The sequence below is a fragment of the Chiloscyllium plagiosum genome, chromosome 29, assembly GCF_004010195.1.
Source record: "Chiloscyllium plagiosum isolate BGI_BamShark_2017 chromosome 29, ASM401019v2, whole genome shotgun sequence".
NCBI classification, from domain to species: domain Eukaryota; kingdom Metazoa; phylum Chordata; class Chondrichthyes; order Orectolobiformes; family Hemiscylliidae; genus Chiloscyllium; species Chiloscyllium plagiosum.
Genome location: NC_057738.1, coordinates 29319883 through 29346290, shown reverse-complemented (window position 1 = coordinate 29346290; position 26408 = coordinate 29319883). Strand labels below are relative to the sequence as shown.

At 39.6% G+C, this 26408-nt stretch overlaps 1 protein-coding gene across 7 annotated transcripts in view; it reads left to right on the top strand.

The window, feature by feature from the left end:
• The window catches only part of exoc2 (exocyst complex component 2), a 318264-nt gene that overhangs the window by 74114 nt on the left and 217742 nt on the right, over positions 1-26408 (top strand). For all 7 annotated transcript variants that reach the window (XM_043719385.1, XM_043719383.1, XM_043719382.1 and 4 more), the window contains one exon: positions 16574-16687. In XM_043719385.1, coding sequence (XP_043575320.1) covers positions 16574-16687 — 114 coding nt within the window. The remainder of the gene's footprint in view (positions 1-16573; positions 16688-26408) is intronic.

Sequence of the window (26408 nt, the reverse complement as noted above, 5' to 3'; positions counted from 1 at the left end):
AATCATTTTGCATAAAATAAGACAAAACAACTGTTGATGCTGGAGATCTGAAAAACAGAAATTACTGTAGAAACACAGTGGGTCTCGCAGTATCTGTGGAGAGAAATCAGAGTTAACAATCTGAGGCCAGTGACCCTTCAGAAAACTGAAGGACACTGACAAAGTTTTGAAGAAGGATCACTGGACTCCAAAACTGTCTTCTTTCCATAGATGCTGCCAAACCTGCTATGTCTCTCCAGCAGTTTAAGTTCTTGTTTGCTTTCAAATCATATTGCATTTTCTCATTACACCAGCTATACCTTCAAACATGCTTATTGAAATTATTCACAGGATGAAATCAAATCATAACTTAGTCAGGAATATTGTAATACTGAATGAATTTTACATTTTTAAGGAAGGTCTTTTCCAGTTCTGGAGAAATAGCATTCATGTTTCAGGTCAACGACATGATTAAAGTATTTCACTTTTCTGTAATTTTTCTGTTCCTTTCTGTTTTTCTTCATCAAATCTGAAATGGAGGAGATAATATTTAGAAGTATTTGGTCTCACCAGCCATTATGAAGACTTGTAGTTTTCTCTTCTTAGCAGTAAGCAGGCATTGAATGCTACTTTTGATAAATTTACTCGAGCTAAATTTAAGTTGTATGTTACACCTTTCATGTTGGAAGTCCATTAAGTTTGATATTAGTGTGAAAACATGTTGGTCAAAGTCCAGAAACTTGGGAGAGAACACAACTATCTCGAGTAAATTTGCTTTCACATGGCATCTACTTTTCGTTATTGCTGTCCCAATCCATTTTCTATTTCTGTTTGTCCATGGTTCATTCCCTAAATGCTTATGGCAGGCATTTTATAGTTGTAATGACAGTGAAACTATCAGCATTCTCAGCATCTTATCTTATGAAACATGACAGCAATTTACTTTTATGCATGTGCAGTTATGTCCAGAAATCTAGCAGTTGCTATTGGTGGTTTCTTCTTCCACACACTATCTTGCTGCAATCTCAGTGATTGGAAATCTTTGAAAATCACAGAACTTGCTCTATTACTTCATAATATGTTTTTAAGATCTATTTCTGCATACTGCTATAACAGCTACTAAAAAAAAACCTTCTGGCTGTGGAAAACTAATTTTGTCTTTGTGTGATGCTCATTTTTCTAGTGATGAAAGTTTCTTAGATTGAATTGAATTGAATTGAATTGAATTTATTGTCACGTGTACCGAGGCACAGTGAAAAGCTTTGTCTTGTGAGCAATACATTACAAATTAATCTTTTTAAAATATTCTAAGATATTTCAGAATCTAATGTGTATGCTTGAATCCTAATTTCACCTTTGGTAAAACTTTACCTACTTGTTCACTTTGAATTCTTCAATAAACTTCTGACTTACCTACTGATGATACTAGTGTTGCTAGATGCCTGGAGAACCCCTTGACATGTTGCCAGGTTCAAATTCAAATCAGGAAATGTGAAAATTGTGTGACTGAGTTGGCTATATCTTTGGCCATAATGCGAAGGTGTCGGTGATGGACTGGAGTGGACAAGTTTAAAAAATCTCTCAACACTAGTTTATGGTCTAACAGGTTTATTTGGAAGCACTAGGTTTCGGAGCACTGTTCCTTCATCAGGTAGCTAGTGGGGCAGGATCATAAGACACAGAATTTATAGCACAAAATCATTATGTCATGCAACTGATATGATATAATGGACAAATCTGGACTGCTGTTAAGTCTTTCATCTTTTAAAATGGATTGCAGATTTCGATTCATTAATATGTAAATCCCCGAACTTCTTTCAAGTCACATTCCCGAGATAACTTAAGGTTTTATATAAAAAAAAGAGCAACATGTCAGCTTAGTGCGTTAAAGGTGTGAAGTTGGAGTCTGTCTGTATTTCTATCTTGAGTCAGATTGCCTGTATTTCCATTTTGGGGGGATGGTGAGGGTGTGAGAGTTTGAAAAACACGTACACACTCTCACTTTCCCACATTTTTGCGCTCTCTCCCTCACATACATGCGCGCGCACGCGCGCACACACATACACACACAAGTCTACAGAGTGTATTTGCATTTGCAGAATTGTATTTGCATATACATTCTATTTTGTTCAAATGTGCACACAAATGTAGTGGATGCAGACAGTCAATCCATGTGACATTTTATAAATTCCTACTTTGGAAATAGAACCAGTCTGACTCAAGATTGGAATACAGACTGACTCTAACCTCACTGTCGAGAGTGGAGTGCTGGAAAAGCACAGCAGGTCAGGCATGATCTGAGGAGCAGGAGAATTGACGTTTTGGGCATAAGCCCTTCATCAGGAATGAGGCAAATGGGCTGGAGAGCTGAGAGATAAATGGGAGCGGGTGGGGCTGGGGGAAGGTAGCTGGGAATGCAAAAGATAGATGAAGGTGGGGGAGAAGGTGATAGGTCAGAGAGGAAGGTGGAATGGATAGATAGGAAAGACGATGGATGGTGTAAAGTTGGAGGCTTTGGACTGGGTTAGGGGAGGGGAAAATGAGGAAATCCCGTGTGGTTGCAGCACTCCAAGGTGGTAGATGAGACGTTCTTCCTCCAGACATCTGGTGGTTAGGGTTTGGTGATGGAGAGGCCCAGGCCCTGCATGTCCTTGGAGTGGGAGGGGGAGTTGAAGTGTTCAGCCACAGGGCAGTGGGAATGTTAAACTTGGCCTCAGTTTGCTATTCAGGTGATCATTTGTGTTATATTGCTATTCAGAGGTTCCTATTGTTGTAACTTATATTCTTCAACCAGCAGCATTGAAAACATAGATCATGACATGTTATGTTCATTCAGGTCATTGATGTCATTGCTGTTAGATTTGGTTGGTTAAAATTAGGGCTAACTATGTTATAGGTATTTAGCAGAAATGTGCAAAGTACAATAGAGAGGTAAATGACAAGTTTAGAAGATTAATTGAGGATAATACTACAAAAAAGTTAGTAAAACTTTGAAACCTAATAAGTGAAGGCTTTTATTTTTGTTCAAGGAGAGTAATTTATGTTCTCACTCAATATGCCAGAATTATACAATTTGCAACCTTGCATTTATTGTACATTCCAAAGCTTTTGACCCTCAGCAGCAGGAACAATACTGAGCCATTGGAATGGCTGCATTATACCAAGCAGGTTTCTAGCTATGCCAAAACATGGAAATTACTCTTATCAACATCACAAATGACATTTGATATGATTGTGTTAAAGGTAAATTAACCCTCTTGGTCCTTCTCAACCTGTTTACATCCTTTTACTTGGTTGGTTACTCCATTCTTCTTGAAGGTCACTGTACCATTGTCCTGCTGGATATGGTTACATCGACCAGTTGCACTCTTATCTACCTGATTAGAGTCAGAGAATCATCTTTACAACTTCTTCTTTTCTCATTCCTTCACAGTAATTAATCTGCTGTCTCCAAAACATTATCCTCGGCCCTTTGTATTTCTCACCTACATGTTACCTTTTGGCCACATCATCTGAATACATCAGTCTTCTCCAAAATACCTGCAGATATTCTGTTGTCTTACCATCATCTTCCCTGTCATTCTTCCGTTTCTCGATTTTCACACTATTATAACTGAGTATTAAATTCATAAGTTTTCTACAATTATATATATTGGGAAAGACAAATAACAGATGACTAGATTTTCAGTATCCAAGTGAGGAGATCAAATTGGAGTCTTTCTTGACTTGGCAGACCTGCTCAGTATAAAATGCTCCCTTTATGTGCTTATGTTTTTGCAATGTGAAGGTTGAGTAAGATAGTGTTGGGTCTACCACCCAAAGAAAAGGATCAAAACTGGCCACGACAGCAGACTGACAACATCCCAGAAAACAATAGTGTTCGGTTACTTCTTAAAGCTCTCTTTGCCTCATTAATTATCCCTCCATACTCTTGCCTTTATGACCCTTACGTCAACTCAATAGCAACTCATAGAGTCATACAGGAAACAGATCCTTTGGTCCAAATCATCTCCCCTGACCAAACATCCCAATCTGTTCTAGTCCCATTTGCCAGCATATGGCCTGTATCCCTCTAAATCCTTCCTATTCATGTATTCATCTAGGTGTCTTTTAAATGTAATTGTGCCCACCTCCACCACTTCCTCTGGCAGCTCATTCCATACACCCACCACCTCTGTGTGAGAAAGTTACCCCTCAGTCCTTTTTAAATCGTGTTTCTCTCTCCTCAAACCTATGCTGTCTAGTTTTGGACACCCTCATCTTAGGAAAAAGACCGTGGCTATTCACCCTATCCATGTCCCTCATGATTGTATAATCATGGTCACTGCTCAGCCTATGGTGCTGCAGGGGAAAAAAAGTCTCGGCTTATTCAGCCTCTCTCTATAGCTCAAATTCTCCAGTGCCAGCAACATCCTTGTAAATCTTTTCTGCACCCTCTCAAGTTTAACAACATCTTGCCTAAAGAAGAGTGACCAGAATTGTATGCAGTATTCTAAACGTAGCCTCACCAATGTCCTGTGGTGCACAATGTGACATCCCAACTCTGATACTCATGTCCTCCCCATTCCCGAATAACACCCACACCCTCCATGTCACTTTGGGTATGAAAAGATGCCAATCATCCAATGAGCAGATTTAAAAAAAAAAGAATGCAAATGTTTTTCGAAGTAGTTTCACACATGGTGTTGTTATTGGAGGGTTTATTGATTCTGTATATAGCTTATACCTTGTGAATGGACATGAAATGGGCATGATTTGGCTTAGATAATAGGATTGGTCATTGGAGAAGAATGGAAGGCATGGGTTCAGATGCGTGTGACCCTTGAAATTAGATTTCAAAAGATTTTATAAACCAGCCATGATCGTGACTTCTGAGATCTGTAAACCATAAAGCATTGGAGAAGCTTGACCTATTGCAAACGCATTGTGGGGATTGGGAGATGCCAATCACCTTGATGAAGCCTGTCATGTTCGGACTGTCTTCGTCCTGCTACTGGTGCCCTTATTTAATCCCAGTAAAAATTAAAGGAGATGAAATGGGAATGTTACTAAGACTATACAAGGCACTAGTTAAACCACACCTGGAATGTTGTGAACAGTATTGGATATACTGGCATTGGAAGAAGTCCAGAGATTATTCACTAGGTTGATCCTGAGTATAGAGGGATCCTTTTATTAGGAGAGGTTGAGTAGATTGAGACTACTCATTGGAGTTTAGAAGAATGAAAGGAAACACAGAAGATTCTTAGGATATGTGACAGAATAGATGCAGAGAGGTTGTTTCACCTTGTGGGATAGTCCAGCACCAGACGGTGTAATCTCATTATGGTGTCACCCAGTTAAGGCAGAGATAATGAGGTATTTCTTCTCTGGGGGCAGTATACCAATGGAATTCTTTACCATGGAAGCTGGGTGAAGTACATTCAAAGCTGAGAGAGATTTTTGTTCAATAAGAGAATCCATGATTAAGAGGAAAAAAGACAGGCAAATGGAGTTGAGGATTATCAGATCAGTCATGATCACTGTTGTCTCTAAGCCGCTTGGAGGATTTGCACGTGCAGACATATTGACTTCTGGTTTCCAAAGTGACAGTTGTGCACTGAGTCAGAGATCTGCACAGGGGTAGGAAAAATCAGAGGGAAGGTTGGCCATGATCTCATTGAATGGTGGAATAGGCTGAATGGCTCCTTCTCCTCTGACGTCTAATGGGTGAGAATCTCAAATTTGTTCACCCCACAACCACCAATTCTAAATGGCTCTGGAATTATGTTGACTCTGTGAAAATCCTGCATGTTGTTTTTATTCCAGCCACTAGCTCTATTCCCTAGTTGTCATTTTAATTTTACCTTTAATCTTGACTGTTCAAATGCACTGTTTGCTGGCCTGCCATATTCAATACTCCATAATGTCTTTCAAAGCTCTGCGACCTCTTATGCTGTATAAACTAGATGTCTTTTGAAACACCGCTGCCGTGTCCTAACTTGTACCAAATCCTGTTCACACATCATTTCTGTGCTCAACTGTGTACATTGGCTCTATTTGATAGCAGTGCCTTGATTTCAAAGTTCTCAACCTTACTTTCAAGTCTTTCAATAACCTCACCCTCTCCATTTATCTGTAATCTCTTTCAATTCCACAGTCTCTTGCATTTCTCTAGCGTTGACTCCCTGAGGATCTCCAATTTTAATTGCTTCACTGTTGGCAGCTGTAGAATCAGCTTCTGTGCTCTAGGTGCTGGAATACTTTCTCCGAAGCTCTCAACCTCAGTGTCTTTTTTTGTCACAAATCAAAACTGATCTTTTTGATCAATGTTTGCTTTAATATTTCCTTGAGTGACTCATTGTATTTTATCTTAAAATTTTCAAAGTATCTTTAGAATGTTTTATTCTGTTAAAGATGTTATGTAAATACAAGCTATTGGTTCAATTGACTCAATGGTTTATTGTGCCATTAACTCGTTCTGATGTGTTCCTCTGTGTGCAGTAATGAAAAGTAGTCCTTATGAGCACTATTCAGATGTTAAAATTATTTGTGTTTGAAGATAATATGGTAACTTGTCAGATATCAGATTTTTCTCTCAAAGCAAATTGTTTGTCATTGCACCAAAGATCATAGTGTGTTTTCCCTTCTACCTTAGTACTGCATTCCCCTTTACCAGTTAGTGTATTGCCATAATTCTTCGACTAAATTTACAGACAGTTGCGTGCCAATGAATGCACTTTATAAGTAAAACAAATGACGAATGTTTATGTAATAGTGGTCACACAAAGCCTGTTTCCAGCCAAAAGCAACCATATTCACTCAAGACATTGTCAGTTTCATTACAAATTGTAGTCTATGAACTTCAAAGATCACAGTATAATAATGATTGCAGTGAATGCATTTAATGCAATGCTGTGCTACAGTTAGCAATAGCCTAAGAAGTTAGCTTGCTCATTGAACTTTTACTGATATTTCTGGCATTTCATTAGTAAAGTTTTTTTTATTTAAAAGTCAAAATTGGCTTTATATTTTACATGCTGATTCCAACCTTAAATACACATTCATTTTTTGTGAAGCTTGTTCTGTTTGAGGGTTATCTGAAATGCAACCTCAGGCTACTGCTAAACTAATTTGCTACCTTCATTTTCAATATACTGTATTCTTTGCTTTCATCCAGAAAATGTGCCACTTTGGCTGTGTTATTGTTTGTATTATGTATCAATCACTAATTTTGGTTTAAATATATCTTACTAGAATTACAATCCATTGAAAAGTGATTGTCACAGGTACTTTGGCCCAAATGATCTACACTAATCCTCTGAAGAGAAACCCACCCAAACCCATTCCTTGATGCTATTACTCTACATTTACCCTGACTAATACACCTAATCTACACATCCCTGAACACTTTGGGCAATTTAGCATGGCCAATCACTTAATTGGCACATTTTTGGACTGTGGGAGGAAACCACGCAGACATGGGGAGAAGGTGCAACCTCCACACAGACATTCGTCAGAGGCTGGAATAGAACGCAGGTCCCTGGCACTGTGAGGCAGCTGTGCTAACCATGGATCCACCGTGCCACCCTGAGAGTTGCCAAGTATACCTTAGACAATGGAGATTGAAACTACTCAGCCATTTGTTTACCAAGCACATGTTGTCCAAATCTCACCCCTGCTGAAGAGTGCAATGGAAGATGCAGGTTATGTAGATGCGTAGGTTGTGGTCTCAGTCAGGTTACTGTATTTGTACCCATTCCTTTCATCCAGAAAATGTGCCACGTTGGCTGTGTTATTGTTTGTATTATGTATCGATCACTAATTTTGGTTTAAATACATCTTACTAGAATTACAATCACTTTTCAATGGATTTAAAATTTTATAATAATTAAATTATCCATGATTTGTAACACATGCAGTAAATGTTAACATTTGATAGACTTTCTCTTGTAGCACTAGCTGAAAGTATTTACTGTGACAATTCTAGAGTATGATTATAATTTTCTGTATTTGCCTTGTGAAAATATAGTGCTGATTTTGAGTGTCACAGGAGTGGAAGCAGATTGTTCTAACAGCAAGTGTGAAATGCAGTTTCCTTTTAGAGATTGTGTTTTTTTTGCAGAGTATTGGTGTACATTTTGCTGCTATCATATGCCTCAGGTGATCAACAGTGTGTCTATTTAGACCTAATAAGGCTGTTCAGCCTTGCTCAACCAAGATGCAAGACAAAGTCCACCATAGAGTCATAGAGATGTAAAGCATGGAAACAGACCCTTTGGTCCAACTCATCCATGCCGACCAGATATCCCAACCCAATCTAGTCCTACCTGCCCATATCCCTCCAAACCCTTCCTATTTATATACCCATCCAGATGCTTCACTTTCTCTGGCAGGTCATTTCATAGACATACTACCCTCTGCGTGAAAAGTTGCCCCTTAGGTCTCTTTTATATCTTTCCCCTCTCACCCTAAACCTATGCCCTCTAGTTTTGGACTCCCCCACCCCAGGGAAAATACTTTGTCTATTTACTCTGTCTATGCCCCTAATAATTTTGTAAACCTCTATAAGGTCACTCCTCAGCCTCCGACGCTCCAGGGAAAACAACCCCAGCCTGTTCAGCCGCTCCCTATAGCTCAAATCGTCCAACCTTGGCGACATCCTTGTAAATCTTTGCTGAACAATTTCAAGTTCCACAACATCTTTCTGGTAGGAAGGAGACCAAAATTGAACGCAATATTCCAACAGTGGCCTAACCAATGTCCTGTACAGCCGCAACATGACCTCCCAACCCCTGTACTCAATACTCTGACCAATAAAGGAAAGCATACCAAACACCACCTTCACTCTCCTTTCTACCTGCAACTCCACTTTCAAGGAGCTATGAACTTGTCTATTGTCTATTGCACGCCAAGGTCTTTTTGTTCAGCAACATTCCCTAGGACATTATCATTAAGTGTATAAGTCCTGCTAAGATTTGCTTTCCCAAAATGCAGCACCTCACATTTATCTAAATTAATCTCCACTCGCAACTTCTCAGCCTATTGGCCCATCTGATCAAGATCCCTCCAATTTTAGTGTCATCTGCAAACTTACTAACTGCACCTCTTATGCTTGCATCCAAATCATTAATGTAAATGACAAAAAGTAAAGGACCCAGCACAGATCCTTGTGGCACTCCACTGGTCACAGGCCTCCAGTCTGAAAAACAACCCTCCACCACCACTCTCTGTCTTCTACCTTTGAGCCAGTTTTGTATCCAAATGGCTAGTTCTCCCTGTATTCCATGCTCATCAGTCTCCCATGGGGAATTTTGCCGAACGCCTTACTGAAGTCCATTTGGATCACATCTACTGCTCTGCCCTCATTATTCCTTTTTGTTACTCTTGAAAAAACTAAATCAAGTTTGTGCACATGATTTCCCATGCACAAAACCAAGTTGACTATCCCTAATCAGTCCTTGTCTTTCCAAATACTGTAAATCCTGTCTCTCAGGATTCCCTCCAACAACTTGCCCACCACCGACATCAGACTCACTGGTCTATAGTTCCCTGGCTTGTCCTTACCGCCTTTCTTATACAGTGGCACCACGTTAGCCAACCTCCAGTCTTCTGACATCTCACTTGTGACTGTCGATGATACAAATATCTCAATAAGAGGCCCAGGAATGACTTCCCTACCTTCCCATAGAGTTTTCGGGTACACCTGATCCGGTCCTGGAAATTTATCCACCTTGATGCATTTTGAAGACATCCAGCACTTCCTCCTCTATAACATGGACATTTTTCAAGATGTCACCATCAATTTCCCTACATTCTATATCCTCCATGTCCTTTTCCACAGTAAACACTGATGCAAAATACTCGTTTTGTTTCTCTCCCATTGCCTGCGGCTCCACACACAGGCTGCCAAGCTGCTCTTTCAGGGGCCCTATTCTCTCCCTGGTTCTTTTGTCCATAATGTATTTGTAAAAACCCTTTGGATTCTCCTTAATTCTATTTGCCAAAGCTATCTCATGTCCCCGTTTTGCCTTCCGTTCTCTGTTAAGTGTACTCCTACTGCATTTCTACTCTTCTAAGGATTCCCCCGATCTATCCTGTCTATACCTGACATATGCTTCCTTCTTTTTCTTTACCAAACCCTCAATTTCTTTAATCATCCTGCATTCCCTGGTTTTGTCAGAAAGTTGCTGTCCATTGATAATGCCACATTACTGTTTCAAACCAACGAATACCTTATGTGGCTCATGGACAGACTCTTATTCCAGTAAGGAGTTTGATTTGACTATTGGCGCTGGGAAGGCAAATGTCATGGTCTAAGATGTTGCCAGACCATCATCTATCATCATTGACAATGAGATGATGATGATGAAGGTTGTTGAAAGCTTCACTGATCACTAATAGTCTGTCACTTGATGCTTACAAATACAGTAACCTGACTGAGACCACAACCTACGCATCTACATAACCTGCATCTTCCATTGCACTCTTCAGCAGGGGTGAGATTTGGACAACATGTGCTTGGTAAACAAATGGCTGAGTAGTTTCAATCTCCATTGTCTAAGGTATACTTGGCAACTCTCAGGGTGGCACGGTGGATCCATGGTTAGCACAGCTGCCTCACAGTGCCAGGGACCTGCGTTCGATTCCAGCCTCTGACGACTGTCTGTGTGGAGGTTGCACCTTCTCCCCATGTCTGCGTGGTTTCCTCCCACAGTCCAAAAATGTGCCAATTAAGTGATTGGCCATGCTAAATTGCCCAGAGTGTTCAGGGATGTGTAGATTAGGTGTATTAGTCAGGGTAAATGTAGAGTAATAGCATCAAGGAATGGGTTTGGGTGGGTTTCTCTTCAGAGGATTAGTGTAGATCATTTGGGCCAAAGGTCCTGTTTCCACAATGTAGGGATTCTAGGATCTCTTGGAAGGACAAGGTCACCAACTTGGATATCTTGGACATACTAATTCTCTGAGTCGATTCTTTGCTAATCTTTTGATGTTCATGGCTCAGCAACCCTCATTGGATGGTACCCAAAGACTTTCATTAGAAAGATGATCATCTGGGTGGGCATACCTCCACCTGGAAAAGAGATATAAAAATAATGGATACTGGCAATGACAACTTGGTGACAGCCTCCACGGCCAAGATCTCTGGAAGAAGACTTTTAAAAAGTATTTGAAGAGACATGAAATGAAATTAAATCAATAGTAAGAAACAAAGTAGGGTCAGATGGTGTCGAATCTGTGGGGGTAGACTTGTGGAACTGCAAAGTTAAAAGAAAACCATAGCTGGAGTTATGTACAGGCCTCCAAACAGTAGTCAGGAGCTGGGGCGCATGATACACCAGGAGACAGAAAAGATGTGGAGGAAAGACAAAGTTACAGTGATTATGATGGAATTCAATATGTATGTGGACTGGGAAAATCAGGTTGGCAGTGCATTGCAGGAAGAGGAATTTGTGGAATATCTACAAAATGGCTTTTTGGAGCAGCCTCTGGTGGAGCCCACTAGGGAACAGGCAATACTGGATTCACTGTTGTGCAATGAGGCAGACTTGATAAGGGAGCTTAAGGTGAAGGAAACCTTAGGATGCAGTGATCATAATATGATTGGATTTACTATGCTATTTGAGCGGGAGAAGATAGAATCAGAGGCAATGGTATTATACCTGAATAAAGGCAACTACAGAGGCATGAGGGAGGAGCTGGGTAGAATTGACTGGGAGAGGAACCTTGCAGGAACAACAGTGGCACAGTAATGGCTGGTGTTTCTGGGAGTAATTCAGAAGATAGCAGGGATTCATCCCGTGGAAAAAGAAGCATGGTACAGGCAGGGTGAGGCAACCACGGCTGACTAGGGGAGTCAGGGATAGTGTAAAAGCAAAAGAGAAAGTATATAATGTGGCAAAGGGCAGTGGGAAACCAGAGGATTGAGACGTTTACAAGGACCAACCGAGGGCAACAAAAAAAGAAATAAGGAGGGAGAAGATTAAATAGGATTGTAAGCTAACCAGTAATATAAAGCAAGACTATAAGAGTTTCTTTTGATATATAAAGGGCAAAAGAGAGGCAAAGTGGACATTGGCCCGCTGGAGAGAGATTAGTGGAGAACAAGGAATGGCTGAGGATTGGAATAATTACTTTGTGCCAATCTTTATGGTGGAAGACATGAGTATTCTTCCAAAAATTCAAGAGAGCGAGGGGGCAGAGCTGAGTATGATGGCTGTCACCAAGGAGAAGATGTTAGAACGACTGAATGTGGATTAATCACCTAGGCCAGATGGACTACACTCCAGAGTTCTAAGGGAGATAGCTGAAGAGATAGTGGAGGCGTTAGTGGTGAACTTTCAGGAATCGCTAGAATCTGGAAGGGTCCCACAGGATTGGCAAATCACTAACATGACATCCCTGTTTAAAAAGCGATTAAGACAAAAGACGGAAAATTACTGACCGATTAGCCTAACTTCGGCTGTGAGTAAGATCCTGGAATCCATTTTGAAGGATGAGATTTCTGATTACTTGGAAGTGTATGGTAAAATAGACAAAGTCAGCATGGTTCCATCAAGGAGATGTCATGCCTGACAAATCTGCTAGAATTCCTTTGAGGAAGTAATGAGCAGGTTAGACCAAGGAGAGCCAATGGATGTTATCGACCTGGACTTCAAGAAAACCTTGGCAAGGTGCTGAACAGGAAGCTACTGAGTAAGATAAGGACCCAAGGTGTTAGAGGCAAGTTGCTAGCATGGATAGAAGCTTTGCTGTCTGGCAGAAAGCAGGGAGTAGCGTTAAAAGGGTCATTCTCAGGATGGCAGCTGCTATCAAGTAGTGTTCTGCAAAGCTCAGCGTTGGGACCATAACTTTTCACTTTATACATTAACAATCTAGATGAAGGAACTGAGGGTATTCTGACTAAGTTTGCAAACAATACAAAGATAGGAAGAGGGACAGGCAGCATTGAGGAGGCAGGAAGTGGCAGATGGAGGACAACATGGAAAAGTGTGAGGTCATGTACTTAGTTACAAAGAATAGAGGCATGAACTATTTTCTATATGGGGAGTAAATTCAGAAGGCTGATGTACAGTTTTGGGCCCTTCTCAGGAAGGATGTACTGCTCTGCAGAGTGTTCAGAGCAGGTTCATGAGAATGGTCCCAGGAATGAAAAGCTTAACATTTGAGAACTCTGGGTCTGTACATGATGGAGTTTAGAAGGATGAGAGGAGATCTAATTGAAACATACTGAATGGCCTTGACAGAGTGGATGTTGGGGAGATGTTTTCATTACTAAGCGAGACTAGGGCCCGAGGGCACAGCCTTTGAGTAAAGGGAAGACCTTTTAGAACGGAGATAAGGAGAACAGCCAGAGAGTGGTGAATGTATGGAATTCATTGCCACAGAAGGCTATGGTGACCAGGTCATTTAAGACTGAGAATCAAAGGTTATGGGGAGAAAGCGGAAGAATGGGGTTGAGAAATATATCAGCCATGATTGAATGGCAGAGCAGACTTGATGGGCTAAATGGCCTAATTTCTGCTCCTCTGTCTTATGGTCATATGGAGACCAGCAGAAATGAACACTTCAGTTCGTCAAGAAAGGAGCCTATAAAAATAAGCCAGTGAACTTCTAAGCCCATTTATCTTGCTTTGCAGGAAATACTAACAAACGTGGCCACCACACACAAACCTTTGTCTTATGAGATGGAAGACTGCCAGTGTGAATGCAATGATTATTGCAATGTTCATATAAACCCATTGTTTAGTAATGCAAAATAAGTAAAATCAGCTACATTTTCATTTTGAGATAGCTTCAAGCCGTCATTTAAAAATGTTGCTCCCAAAGAAGTAAGATGTTATTTATTTGTGTTTTTATATGTAAAAATATATTTTATTTCTGACACACAAACTGATCTATCAATGTATGTACTGCTTTAGTTTGAATGTTCTTTGCAGAATGTAGCTTATTCTGTTAGGTCCTCATAAGCACATGCAATTTTACACTGACCAATAATAGAACTGTATATTGTACGCTTTAAAATGGGATTTCAACATACAAGGTATATCAGGTCCCACCAAGCAAGATCTCCATCTACAACATTTTTGATGAAGGATTTCTGCTTAATCTGTTTATTATTGTATTGTATTGGCAAAACAAATTTGAATACACACTGCCACCTCATGGTAGATACTGTGCAGCATTTCATCTTAACACTTCAATTCAAATCACATCAAAATTACAGCTTGCTTAAGTGACAAGCAAAGTGATATGTTTTTATTGAATTCATTGAAAATTTTACTCTTCAGCCTTTCAGTATTGTTAATTGGATTTTTCAGTCAAATGGTATAATCTTAAAAACAAAAGGACTGGAATAGATTAGTCATGTACCTTTTCCCGTGTGCCATTTAGTGTGAATACTTGTAATATTCAAATCTTGGATGGTTGGATTCATTTCTGGAGAAAATTTAACAGAATGCAGTCAGAGTTAAGAAATTGTTTCCTTGGTACTTAATCAATCCCACAATCAAATAACAGTGGGTAATATAATGGAAAAAGTGAACTCGAGTGACTTTATTTGGGATAGTTTCTGGTGCTTGAGTCAAGTTTATCTTTGGGCAATGACATGTTATTAATGCATGCCACTCTAGCCACCATCAATTTTATAAATTCTGCATTTGGATAGCATGTTTTCTTTTTAAAGTTTTGAAAAATCCATTTATATGTCACAAAATTTCTCAGCTGTGGTGTGGGAGATGGCTTTAACAGATCTAGAGTTATCTATGCTGACAGTCAAATTACAAATCACGCAGCTAAGTCAGAGCTGATGTAAACTTCTAAGGACTTAGGGCTCTTTTTCTTAAATTCAAAGCTGAGAAAAATTCTTAAATGATGAAGCATTGTTTTTGGAATATTATTTCCAAACATTATCCTTTTATATATGTTGTATAACTGCCTTTTAGAGAAAGTCCAAATACTGAGATTTGAAACAATATAAATACTTGAGTGTTTGTGTAGCAGTTATGTACATCTTTTATATGCTGTGTTCCAGGAGCTGGTTGCCTTATGTTATGACCCAGTTTTATTCTACTCCTAGCCTTATTATGATTTGTATTAACTTCCTTTTTTTTGTAAGATGCCAGAAACTCTGTTGGTGGATGATAGGCAAATAACATTTCAATGTTTTGTGTTGTTTCTATCAACATTTCAATCTATAAATACACATTCATCCAAATATTGTGGCACAAATAGTGGGAGACCATTACCTAGAAATCAAAGGGTTGCTTTGAGTATTTTCTGCACTTCTGTAAACTGCTGTGTAACAGTACCTCATTGAGAGGCTTGGAATTCACCTGTATAAATGGTTACAAACTTGTATTGTCTAGCCACTAAATACTCAATAAACAAACCAAAGAACATTTGTTTACTCAAATCTAGATGAATCTTAGTGCCGAATATTATTGTTGTAACTTAACAAACTACCAAAAGATTCAGGTACAGGTTATGACCATTTATTGAAGTATGTTTAGAGAGCGCGAGCTTTGGGCAGCCTAAGACTACTCTGAAAAGTCGCAAGGGCTCAGTCCTTACCTGCATCTTAAATCACATATGCATTACTCAGCTCTAATCTTGTCAATTTGCCTTCACATGTTTAACACTGATCCTGGTGTGTCAATTTATTAATTCCTGCAATGCATACATCAGGCGTTGCTTTCATCCATGCATTGTTTCCCATATCTCGTGGATTGATTGCGCAGTCTAGTCTGCCTCTTTTTTTTAATTTGACCACTCCCTAACCTGTTATTTTGCCCTAATTTCATTCCTTATCCTATACAGTATACAGTACATATGCTAATCTTTTGTTTGTGGATAAAGAACAGGAGAGTGGATATGAGGTGTGTTAGACCAGCCATGGTCCTATTGAACGGCAGAGCAGGCTTGATCGATCAGCCTATTCCTGTTTCTTTTCATACGGTTTTATGTTCTCTTTTCTGCCTATCTTTCTTTACTAAAAAGCTTTTCTAACTTAATAATTTCAACCTTTTAGTAAGTAGTGCTGTCAAGAAACCAATCAGTAAGGATGCTTAAGGAGGAATTCCATTGTTGCTCTGACCACACCTCTGCAGAGGTCCAGACTTTTGGCTTGCTAACTATTGAAAGTTATAATGCAAATGCCCATTGCTGTGGTTGAGTAATTTTAATGAGTGTTCAGAACCATTCTTCTACTATGAACAAGAAAATCTGAGCCCATTTTAAAAGTATTATTTAAAGAAACAATTCAGTTTGAAAAGGAAATTAAAGTTGAATATAATTTAAAGTATACTCAGCAAAAAATTGACTTAATTATCTAATTGCATTAATAGATAACTGTGAAATGCTTCTGACATGACAGATTTAGTTGAGAATTCTGACTGAAAATACAAAACCTTTTCAAAATCATTTTTAAAATAATGATTGCAAGGCTTGTTTTGGAGCTGAAGTGACCATAACCCGTTAATTCAAATAGTTGACAAGATGGTTTAAAAACTTGTCACTTTTAGGAATGCTACATTTATAAATTTACTCTATTGTAGGTTTAACAGGCCACCTGTGAGCTCCTATAAATATTGAATTTTAATTCCTTTTGCAGAGGCAGAATTCTTCAGAAGGACCTGGAAGGACTATTTCAGGGTATGAGTGGTGATTTTACCAGTGAAAAGTTTTCTGCCACCTGGTATCTGATAGAAAATCACTCTGCTACGAGGTTAGTTAAAGGCACCATTGGAATGTGTGTTTTGAATCTCTGATGTCGGAGAAGTCAACTTTTTAAATGTTTATTGAATAAAAAAATTGTAGTTTTCAAAACAATCTGTGTTTAACTGCTTTTACATATGACTGGTGGGGATGAGGTTACAGCTCCTGGTATACAAGTGAGGTGCTCCCTATGTAACACTGTACTAAGCTTGATGGATTGGTCAAAGCCAACTTTTGGAAAGCTCACCTTTATTTCCTTAAAGACAAATAGCATTGCCCTGACACCAAATAAATGCACCATAGCAGCATGTTTTTGGATCTGCACATAAATAAGTTATAGAAGTGGTCACATAATTACAGGCAACCAGTTTCTAAAATGTACTTTCAGTTGCTGAAAAAACTGGCCACAATATATTTTAAAATGGAGGTTATACAGCAGCATATTGTGAGGTGGTTGGAATAATAGTACGGTCTTACTTTAAGTTTTAAAAATATTTACTAGAAATTTTTAATGCTTAATATTGTAAAATGAACTGAAGAAATAGATGGAGCCAGTGGATGGTTGCATCAAATAAGTTCAACAATTGTTTGATGTAGGAACATTCTGCAATATTTTATATTTTAAAAAGTATATGTGCAAAGGCTTTGAGGTACACACAAATGAAATTCTTTCTTAAAAATAAAAACCTGCTTAGCTGTTATCAGGGGCAGTGGAATCATTTATCATAATAGAAATAGTCATATTGTGTGTTGCACATTTATCAACATGATGTTTAGAAGTTGAATAACGAAAAATATATCATAACTGCAGAACCAAAGGAAGTTAAGTTGTTTTATTTACCAAAGAAAAGGCACAAAATATAAATAGAAAATTAAAGTTTGACGCAATACATGAGCAAACTGTTTTTCTTCTGTTAAAAATCACAACACCGAGTTATAGTCCAACAGGTTTATTTGAAAGCACTAGTTTTCGGAGCGCTGCTTCCTTCATCAGGTGGTTGTGGAGTATAAGATCGTAAGACGGAATTTATAGCAAAAGCTTACAGTGTGAGGTAACTGAAATTACATATGGAAAAAGACCTGGATTGTTTAAGTGTCTCATCTTTTGGAGTAACCATGTTGGTTTCAGCTCTTTCATATGTAAATCCCAGAACTTTGTTTTAAAGTTACATTCGCAAGTGAACTTTAACAATAGGTGCCATGTCGGCCCAGATAATGGATTGAAGGTGTGAGGTACCCTGTGTGAGGCCGACTGTGCCGCAATGGTCAGACGGATTCTAATCTGAAAAAGGGATTTACAGAATCCTACATGGATTCATGCAGTTTTTGAGCAAAATAAATGTAATTTGGCAAGTACAAATTCACCCCACAAACCTAGATGTAAGTGTGAGTATAAAGGGGTACAAGTGTATGAGAGGGTGCATGTGTATGTGTGAGCGTATGAGAGAGAGCTTTGTGTGAGAGAGAGGGTCTGCGTGAGTGTATGGGTTTGTAGGAGTGTGTGTGTGTGTGTGTGTGTGTGTGTGTGTGTGTAGTGCGGTCACCTGTAGTGTGACATGAACCCGAGGTCCTCATTGAGGCCATCCCCATGGGTACCATACTTGGCTATCAGTCTCTGCTCAGTCACTTTGTGTTGTTGCCTGTCCCAATGTCCACCTTGGAAGACGGTCACCCAAAGATCCGAGGTCGAGTGTCCTGGATCAGTGAAGTGTTCTCCGACTGGGAGGGAACACTCCTGTCTATTGATTGTTGTGCAGTGTCCATTCATCTGTTGCCAAAACCTCTGCTTGGACGCGCCAATATACCATGTCTCAGGGCACCCTCACCTGCAGTATGAGATAGACAATGTTGGCTGAGTCACATGAGTACCTCCTGCGTACATGCTGGGTGGTATCCTTGTCGACAATGACACACCTTGCAGCGTCTGTCTTGGCAAGGTTGTATGGTGTTGTCCTGAAAGCCAGACAGTTTGCTGCGAACAATGATCTGTTTGATGTTTCGTGGTTATTTAAAAATGAGAAGTGGAGGTGTGGAGAAGGTCTTGGCGAGGTGCTCATCCTCATTGATAATATGTTGCAGGCTGTGAAGGACATGGCGTAGTTTTTCAGCTCCTGAGAATTACTGGACAATGAAGGGTACCCTGTCGGTTGCAGCTCGTGTGTCTTCTGAGGAGGTTATTACAGTTTCTCGCTGTGGCACATTGGAACTGGCGGTTAATGAGTTGACATCGTACCCGATTCCTATGAGGGCATCTTTGAATACTGCCAAGTGCCTATCACGTTCCTCCTCATCTGAACAGATCCTGTTAATGCACAGGGCTCGTCCATAGGGGATGGCTGTTTTAATATGAAGAATGGAAGCTGGAGAAGTGTAGCATTGTGATGTTATCCATAGGCTTGCGGTAGAGTGTGGTGCTCCATTCTTGATGGAGATGCATGTGTCCACGAATGAGACAGATAATAAGAGTACTTCCATGACGAGCTTGATGGAGGGATGAAACTCGTTGACATCACTGTGTAGTTGTTTCAGTGATTCCTCACCATGGGTCCAGAGGAAGAAAATATCGTCAATATACCTTGTGTATAGTGTAGGAGGTCCTGCTTAAAAAATAAGGCTTGTTCAAACTTCTGCATGAATGTGCACCCCAATATGCCAATGTTTTCATGCAGAAGTTTGAACAAGACTTCTTCTCTATGCAGGATCTCCAACCAACATTACACACCAGGTAGACTGATGACATTTTCTTCCTCTGGACAAACAACTACACAGTCATATCAACGAGTTTCATCCCTCCATCAAACTCACCATGGAAGTACTCTCTAGTACCGGTCTCATTCGTGGACACATGCATCTCCATCAAGAATGGAGCACCACACTCTACCGCAAGCCTATGGATAACATCACAATGCTACACTTCTCCAGCTTCCATTCTTCATATTAAAACAGCCATCCCCTATGGACGAGCCCTGTGCATTAACAGGATCTGTTCAGATGAGGAGGAACGTGATAGGCACTTGGCAGTATTCAAAGTTGCCTTCATAGGAATCGGGTACGATGTCAACTCATTAACCGCCAGTTCCAATGTGCCACAGCGAGAAACTGTAATAACCTCCTCAGAAGACACACGAGCTGCAACCGACAGGGTACCCTTCATTGTCCAGTAATTCTCAGGAGCTGAAAAACTACGCCATGTCCTTCACAGCCTGCAACATATTATCAATGAGGATGAGCACCTCGCCAAGACCTTCTCCACACCTCCACTTCTCGTTTTTAAATAACCACGAAACATCAAACAGATCATTGTTCGCAGCAAACTGTCTGGCTTTCATGACAACACCATACAACCTTGCCAAGACAGACGCTGCAAGGTGTGTCAGTGTCGACAAGGATACCATGACACGTGGGGATACTACCCAGCATGTACGCAGCAGGTACTCATGTGATTCGGCCAATGTTGTCTATCTCATATGCTGCAGGCAAGGATGTCCTGAGACATGGTACATTGGCGCGACCAAGCAGAGGCTATGGCAACAGGTGAATGGACACCACACAACAATCAACAGACAGGAGTGTTCCCGAGTCAGAGAACACTTCAGTGGTCCAGGACATTCAACCTCTGATCTTTGGGTGACTGTCTTCCAAGGCAGACTATGGGACAGGCAACAATGCAAAATGGCCGAGCAGGGGCTGATAGACAAGTATGGTACCCGTGGGGCTGGCCTCAATGAGGACCTTGGGTTCACGTCACACTACAGGTGACCCCACTGCGTCTCTCTGTCTCTCTCTGTCTCTGTCTCTCTCTCTGTCTCTGTCTCTCTCTCTCTCACTTTGTCTCTCTCTGTGTCTCTCTTTGTCTCTCTCTCTCTGTCTTTCCAAACAAAAGGCAGGCAGACACACACATATATAAATTTATGGGGTGAATTTGTACTAGTAGAATTGTATTTTATTTTGCTCAAAAACTACATAAATCCATGTAAGATTCTGTAAATCCCCTTTTTAGAAATAGAATCAGTCTGAACATTGGGGCACCAACAGCCTGGCACACCTTCAATGCATTATCTGGGCCTACACAGCACCTATTGTTGAAGTTCACTTGAGAATGTCACTTTTAAAAAAAGTTCTGGGATTTACATATGAAAAACCTGAAACCAACATGGCCATTCTAAAAGATGAGAGACTTAACAAACAATCCAGGTCTTTTTTAAAATATAATTTCAGTTGCAACACAATGTGAACTTTTGCTATAAATTCTGTGTCTTATGATCTTGTACTCCACAACCACCTGATGAAGGAGCAGTGCTCTGAAAGCCAGTGCTTCCAAACAAACTGTTGGACTATAACCTGGTGCTGAGAGATTTTTAACTTTATATCCCTCTGTACAAAACCGTCAGCTCCAAATCATTTTCCCCTGAAAATTCTGACGGGTCACTATGTGAACATCATCTGTCATATCTCAATCTGTGTATTTCGTCCAGTTTCTTTGAAAATAATCAAACTCCTTTCTGTTTTAGCGAGTTTTGAGAAGATTTGTTGTTCAGGTTGAGATTTTGGATGTAGGTTTGCTCGATGAACTGGAAGGTTCATTTTCAAACATTTCATCACCATACTAGGTAACCTCTTCAGTGGGCCTCTGGACGAAGCACTGCTGATGTTTCCTTCTTTCTTTTATATGTTTGTGTTTCTTTGGGTTGGTGAAGTCATTTCCGGTGGGGATGTCGTTTCCTATGGTGATGTCATTTCCTGTTCTTTTTCTCAGGGGGTGGTAAATGGGCTCCAAGTCAGTGTGTTTGTTGATAGAGTTCCAGATGGAATGCCACGCTTCTAGGAATTCTCGTGCATGTCTCTGTTTGGCTCGTCCTAGGATGGATGTGTTGTCCTAGTCGAAGTGGTGTCCTTCCTTATCTTTATGTAAGGATACTAGTAAGAGAGGGTCATGTTGTTTTGTGGTTAGTTGATGTTCATGTATCCTGGTGGCTAGCTTTCTGCCTGTTTGTCCAGTGTAGTATTTGTCACAGTTCTTTCACGGTATTTTGTAAATGACATTAGTTTTACTTGTCTGTATAGGGTCTTTCAAGTTCATTAGTTGCTGTTTTAGTGTGTTGGTGGGTTTGTGGGCTACCATGATGCCAAGGAGTCTGAGTAGTCTGGCAGTCATTTCTCAGATGTCTTTGATTTAGGGCAGAGTGGCTAGAGTTTCTGGACGTGTTTTGTCAGCTTGTTTGAGTTTGTTGCTGAGAAATTGTGTTCATTGTCATTGATAAAGAACAGGAAATGGCATCACCATAGGAAATGACATCACCACAGGAAATGACATCACCAACCCAAAGAAACCCAAACATATACATAGAAAGCAGGAAACATCAGTGCTTCGTCCAGAGACTCAATGAAGATGTTATCTAGATTGGTGACGAAACATCTGAAAATGAACCTTCCAGTTCAGCAAGCAAACTGACATCCTTTCTGTTTTGTACCTGATTGCAGATCACATGCAAATTTAATAAAATTGCTGTGATGTCTTGTTCCATGTCTTATAAATCTTGTAAATAGCTGGGTTTCCAAAGTAGAATTCAGGGAACTGAACACTTTCCATTTACTGTTGCCTTTGCTTCTTCAATTGCCAGCCCAGCTATACAAGCTGGCAACTATTGGCAACCTCTAGGACTCCGAACTAACCTAACATGCCTTTTTGACAATTCATATAAATTATATTTGCTGGATTATCTTGTCCACCAGTTTATGGATCAGTGGTGCTGGAAGAACATAGCAATTCAGGCAGCATCCGACGAGCAGCAAAATCGACGTTTCGGGCAAAAGCCCTTCATCAGGAATAAAGGCAGAGAGCCTGAAGCGTGGAGAGATAACACTTCAGGCTCTCTGCCTTTATTCCTGATGAAGGGCTTTTGCCCGAAACGTCGATTTTGCTGCTCGTCGGATGCTGCCTGAATTGCTGTGTTCTTCCAGCACCACTGATCCAGAATCTGGTTTCCAGCATCTGCAGTCATTGTTTTTACCTTGTCTACCAGTTTAGTTATACCTTCACAGAATTACATTTGGTTTGTGAATTTGAAACATTCATAGGATGTGGGCATCGCTGGCCAGGCCAGCATTTATTACCCATCCTAATTCCTGTTGAGAAGTTGGCAGTGAGCTGCCTTCTTGAAATGCTATAATCCATGCAGTGTATGTAATGGAAGTCGTCTTGGGTATACCTCCACCCAGTGGATTACAATGGTTCAAGAAGACAGTTCACCACAACTGTGTCAAGGGCAAATGTACCCACTTTCCATCAATGAATCAAAAAATATATTCTCTCTACTAAACTGCCCCCCCCCCCCCCACAATGCATTTGGTACTTGAATACTGTCAGGTATTTTTCCTGCTATTTTGTTCCTGGAATTATAGAAACTGTGTCCAAGATTCTTTAAACTGCATTTCTTACACTCTGATTCTTTTATATTTAGAAAGGTCTAAAAAGTAATTATTCACTTACATATAATTTTCTCATTGTGGGATATTGAATTCACTTCCTATTGCTGTGTATAAAGCTGGACTGAAAATTGTGTTTTTAAAAATATTATTTTGTTTAAAAAAATGCTTTAGTCCTCAAAGGATTAATTAACCAATTTTGACTTGACTTAACTTGAATATTTCAGTTGTTTGTGAAATAAGAAATTCATGCTTTTGTACCATGGGAGGCTTACTTAATAAATGAAAAACAAAGTATATTTTTAATTCTTGCTATTTTTAAAATCTGCAATTGTTTGTGAGTAACCAATAACCAGTTGTATTGTAATTTTGTCCAAGCACCCTGCTCCATGGATGAGCAACTCAAATTCCTTACTTGACCCTTGGCTTTTCCTTGTGCACTTGTTAACATAATACAGTAGCGATGATAACCATCCACTTTTGTCCTGGACATACCAGTTTTGTTGCCCAGTGGTCCTATTACAGAGCAATGAATTTAGAATAACTATTTTGTTTGTCCCTTCATGCTGTCCTAACCATAATGTTCTTCTGATTCCTAACTTGGGGATTTATTTCAGCAGGTCAGTAGGACCACCTGCAGACTTCCAAATTTCACCTTTTTTTTCATATGCACATTTCCAGACAAATGCATTATATTGTGTTACCTATTATGGAAACTGTATTCCATTGGTGCTACCTGCAAGCTAAATCGCATTGCACATGCATGGAGCCTTTCTATGATGTATTGATTACAGGGACAAACATTTGTCGGCTAACACTCAGTGAAATCTTCCTGACTGAGGAATAAAATGGATGTCTTTATAATGGAATTCTTTGTCTCTTACCTAATCGTATATGATTAATCAATCTTATTACAGAAGCCATCTTTTCATTGTCTTAAATAATTTTGTGGATTTAAAGATTTAGCAATGGTTTAAATTTTCATTTTCATACAAAAGTAAAGGCCGGTTATTCTTGTTGGCAGCCAAAATTAGGTGGTGCAACATTTTGTCTTACTCCTGAGGAAGTGCTTATTGTCTGAAATATCAACTTCCCTTTTAGAAACTGTCCTGAAGATTCAAATTCTCAAGTTCTTGAGGTCATGGAGCCATAATTCCAAATCCATGGAAAAAAATATCAAACCGAATAATGCTGACTACAAGACTTTTCTCTGAAAATCTTGTGTAATTGGGAATGAGGTTTGCAAGCAGTGGGAAAAAAAATCATAGGTTGAACCACAACTTTTTTAAAAGCTGTACTTTATCATTCCCTGTACCTGGGTTAAATAAACTTTGAGAATTCTGCTATTTTGGTTAACTTTTGTCTGTTTTCTCCACTAAAGGAAATTGATTTGTGCTTAAAATTACTTTCCTGCCTGAAACTTGTAGCAAGTATAAACATAACATTCCACAGTCTAAATTTAAAACGCAGGTAACAGGAAGTGGAAGTCCAGTCTTAGCTCTAACCACCTATAAAACAACAAAATATAGGACAAGCAACTTAAAAATGCCATAACTTTATTGTAAAAGCATTAAATGATATTTACTTGAAAGCACCAATTTTGCTTCCTCTTGGTCAATTGACTAAAGAACAGTAGCCAACAATAGTGAATAAAACATGCGTGATTCAATCAGAAAACCAGAAACAGTTGTGTACCGTTTTGATTCTTTGAGGTTGGGGAAGTTTGTGAATGAGATAAACAATTTGGAACAGACTTTTACTGAAGCAATATCCTGTCTTAAGAGTTTTGTCACAACAGAAATGGAGAAGGTGATCATGTCTTGAGAATCTTCAGGTGATTAGCATGAAATTAAAACCAGAATTAACTGTTCGCCTCAGTCCTGCCATCCCTGTACAGATCCAGAGTATCATTGCTTTCTTAAAAATGCCAGAAATCCAACAGTAGTTTTGAATCATTATGAATCCTCTAAGAAGTTTTGCCAAAATTGTATTTGATGGTACCAAACTTGGAATATTGTGTTTTGGTTTCCATGTTTTTGGCAGAACAGCAAACGTTTGCGAAATTAGCCCGTGGGTTGGGAGGTTAACTAAATTGGGCCTATACACTCTGGAGTTTAGAAGAGTGAGAGATGATCTGACTGAAAATTAAAAAATGAAGGTGGGACTTGACAGAGTGGATACGGGGACATGTTTCCTTGCTTCTTGAAAAAGGGTGCCTTGTTTCAAAATGGGGCCCACCATTTGGGACTGAGATAAGAAGAAATTTTTTTATTCAAAGAATTGTCAGTCTTGGGAATTCTCTACCTCTACCTAATATATTCTGAATATATTTAAGGCTGCTACTTGGATTTTTTGGTACTTTGGAGAAAGTGTAGTTTGAATCCTAAGTTAGGCAATGATCATATTGAATGATTGAGCAGGCTTGAAGGCCACATGACCTTTTCCTGATCCAGTTTCTTAAGTTATGTTCTTACATGCTATAGGAAGGAAGGAAGGATGTTAATTAAACTGGAAAGCTTGCAGAAGAAATTTTCAAGAATGTTCCCAGTACTCAAGGGACTGAGTTATAGGGAGAGGTTGGTCAAGCTGGGTCTTTTTTCTTTAGAATGTAGGAGAACGAGAGGGATTCTTATGGAAGTGTGTGGATCATGAGAGGCATGGATCAGGTGAATGCACTCAGTCTTTTTCCAAGGGTTGGGAAATCGAGGATTAGAGAGCATCAGTTTCAGGTAAGAGAGGAAAGAATAAATGGGAATCTGAGGGGCAACTGTTTTACACAGAGGGTGGTCCACATATAGAATGAACTATCAGCAGAAATGGTTGAAGCAGGTCTGTTAACAACATTTAAAAGGCATTTGAACAAGTACATGGATAGGAAAGGTTTAGAAGGATATATGACCAAGTGCAGGGAAATGGGGTTTTGGTATAGTTGGATATTTTATTTGGCATGGATCAGTTTGGGCTCAGGGGCCTGTCTCCGTGCTGTAGGGCATAAAACATGAATCTGTGTTTTGTCTGAAATTCACGTTTAAGAATTATTGAAATGAGGGATGCATTCCAGATTTCAGAATGGAAGTGCTCTGAAATCTCTGTTTTGTGACTTAGCTGCTGGAGTGAAATTTTGGTTATTTGGGGTGTGTCATGGAGATGTTACTAATTCATTTATCAGAAAACTGCAAATCAAATATTTTTGTCAGTTACAAGTTGCATTTTGCTTGTATCTGATCAGTTATTGATACTTCGACTGAGAAATGATAGAATATATATGATCATAATTTAGCAACTGGAAGTAGTGTTTGGTCCCC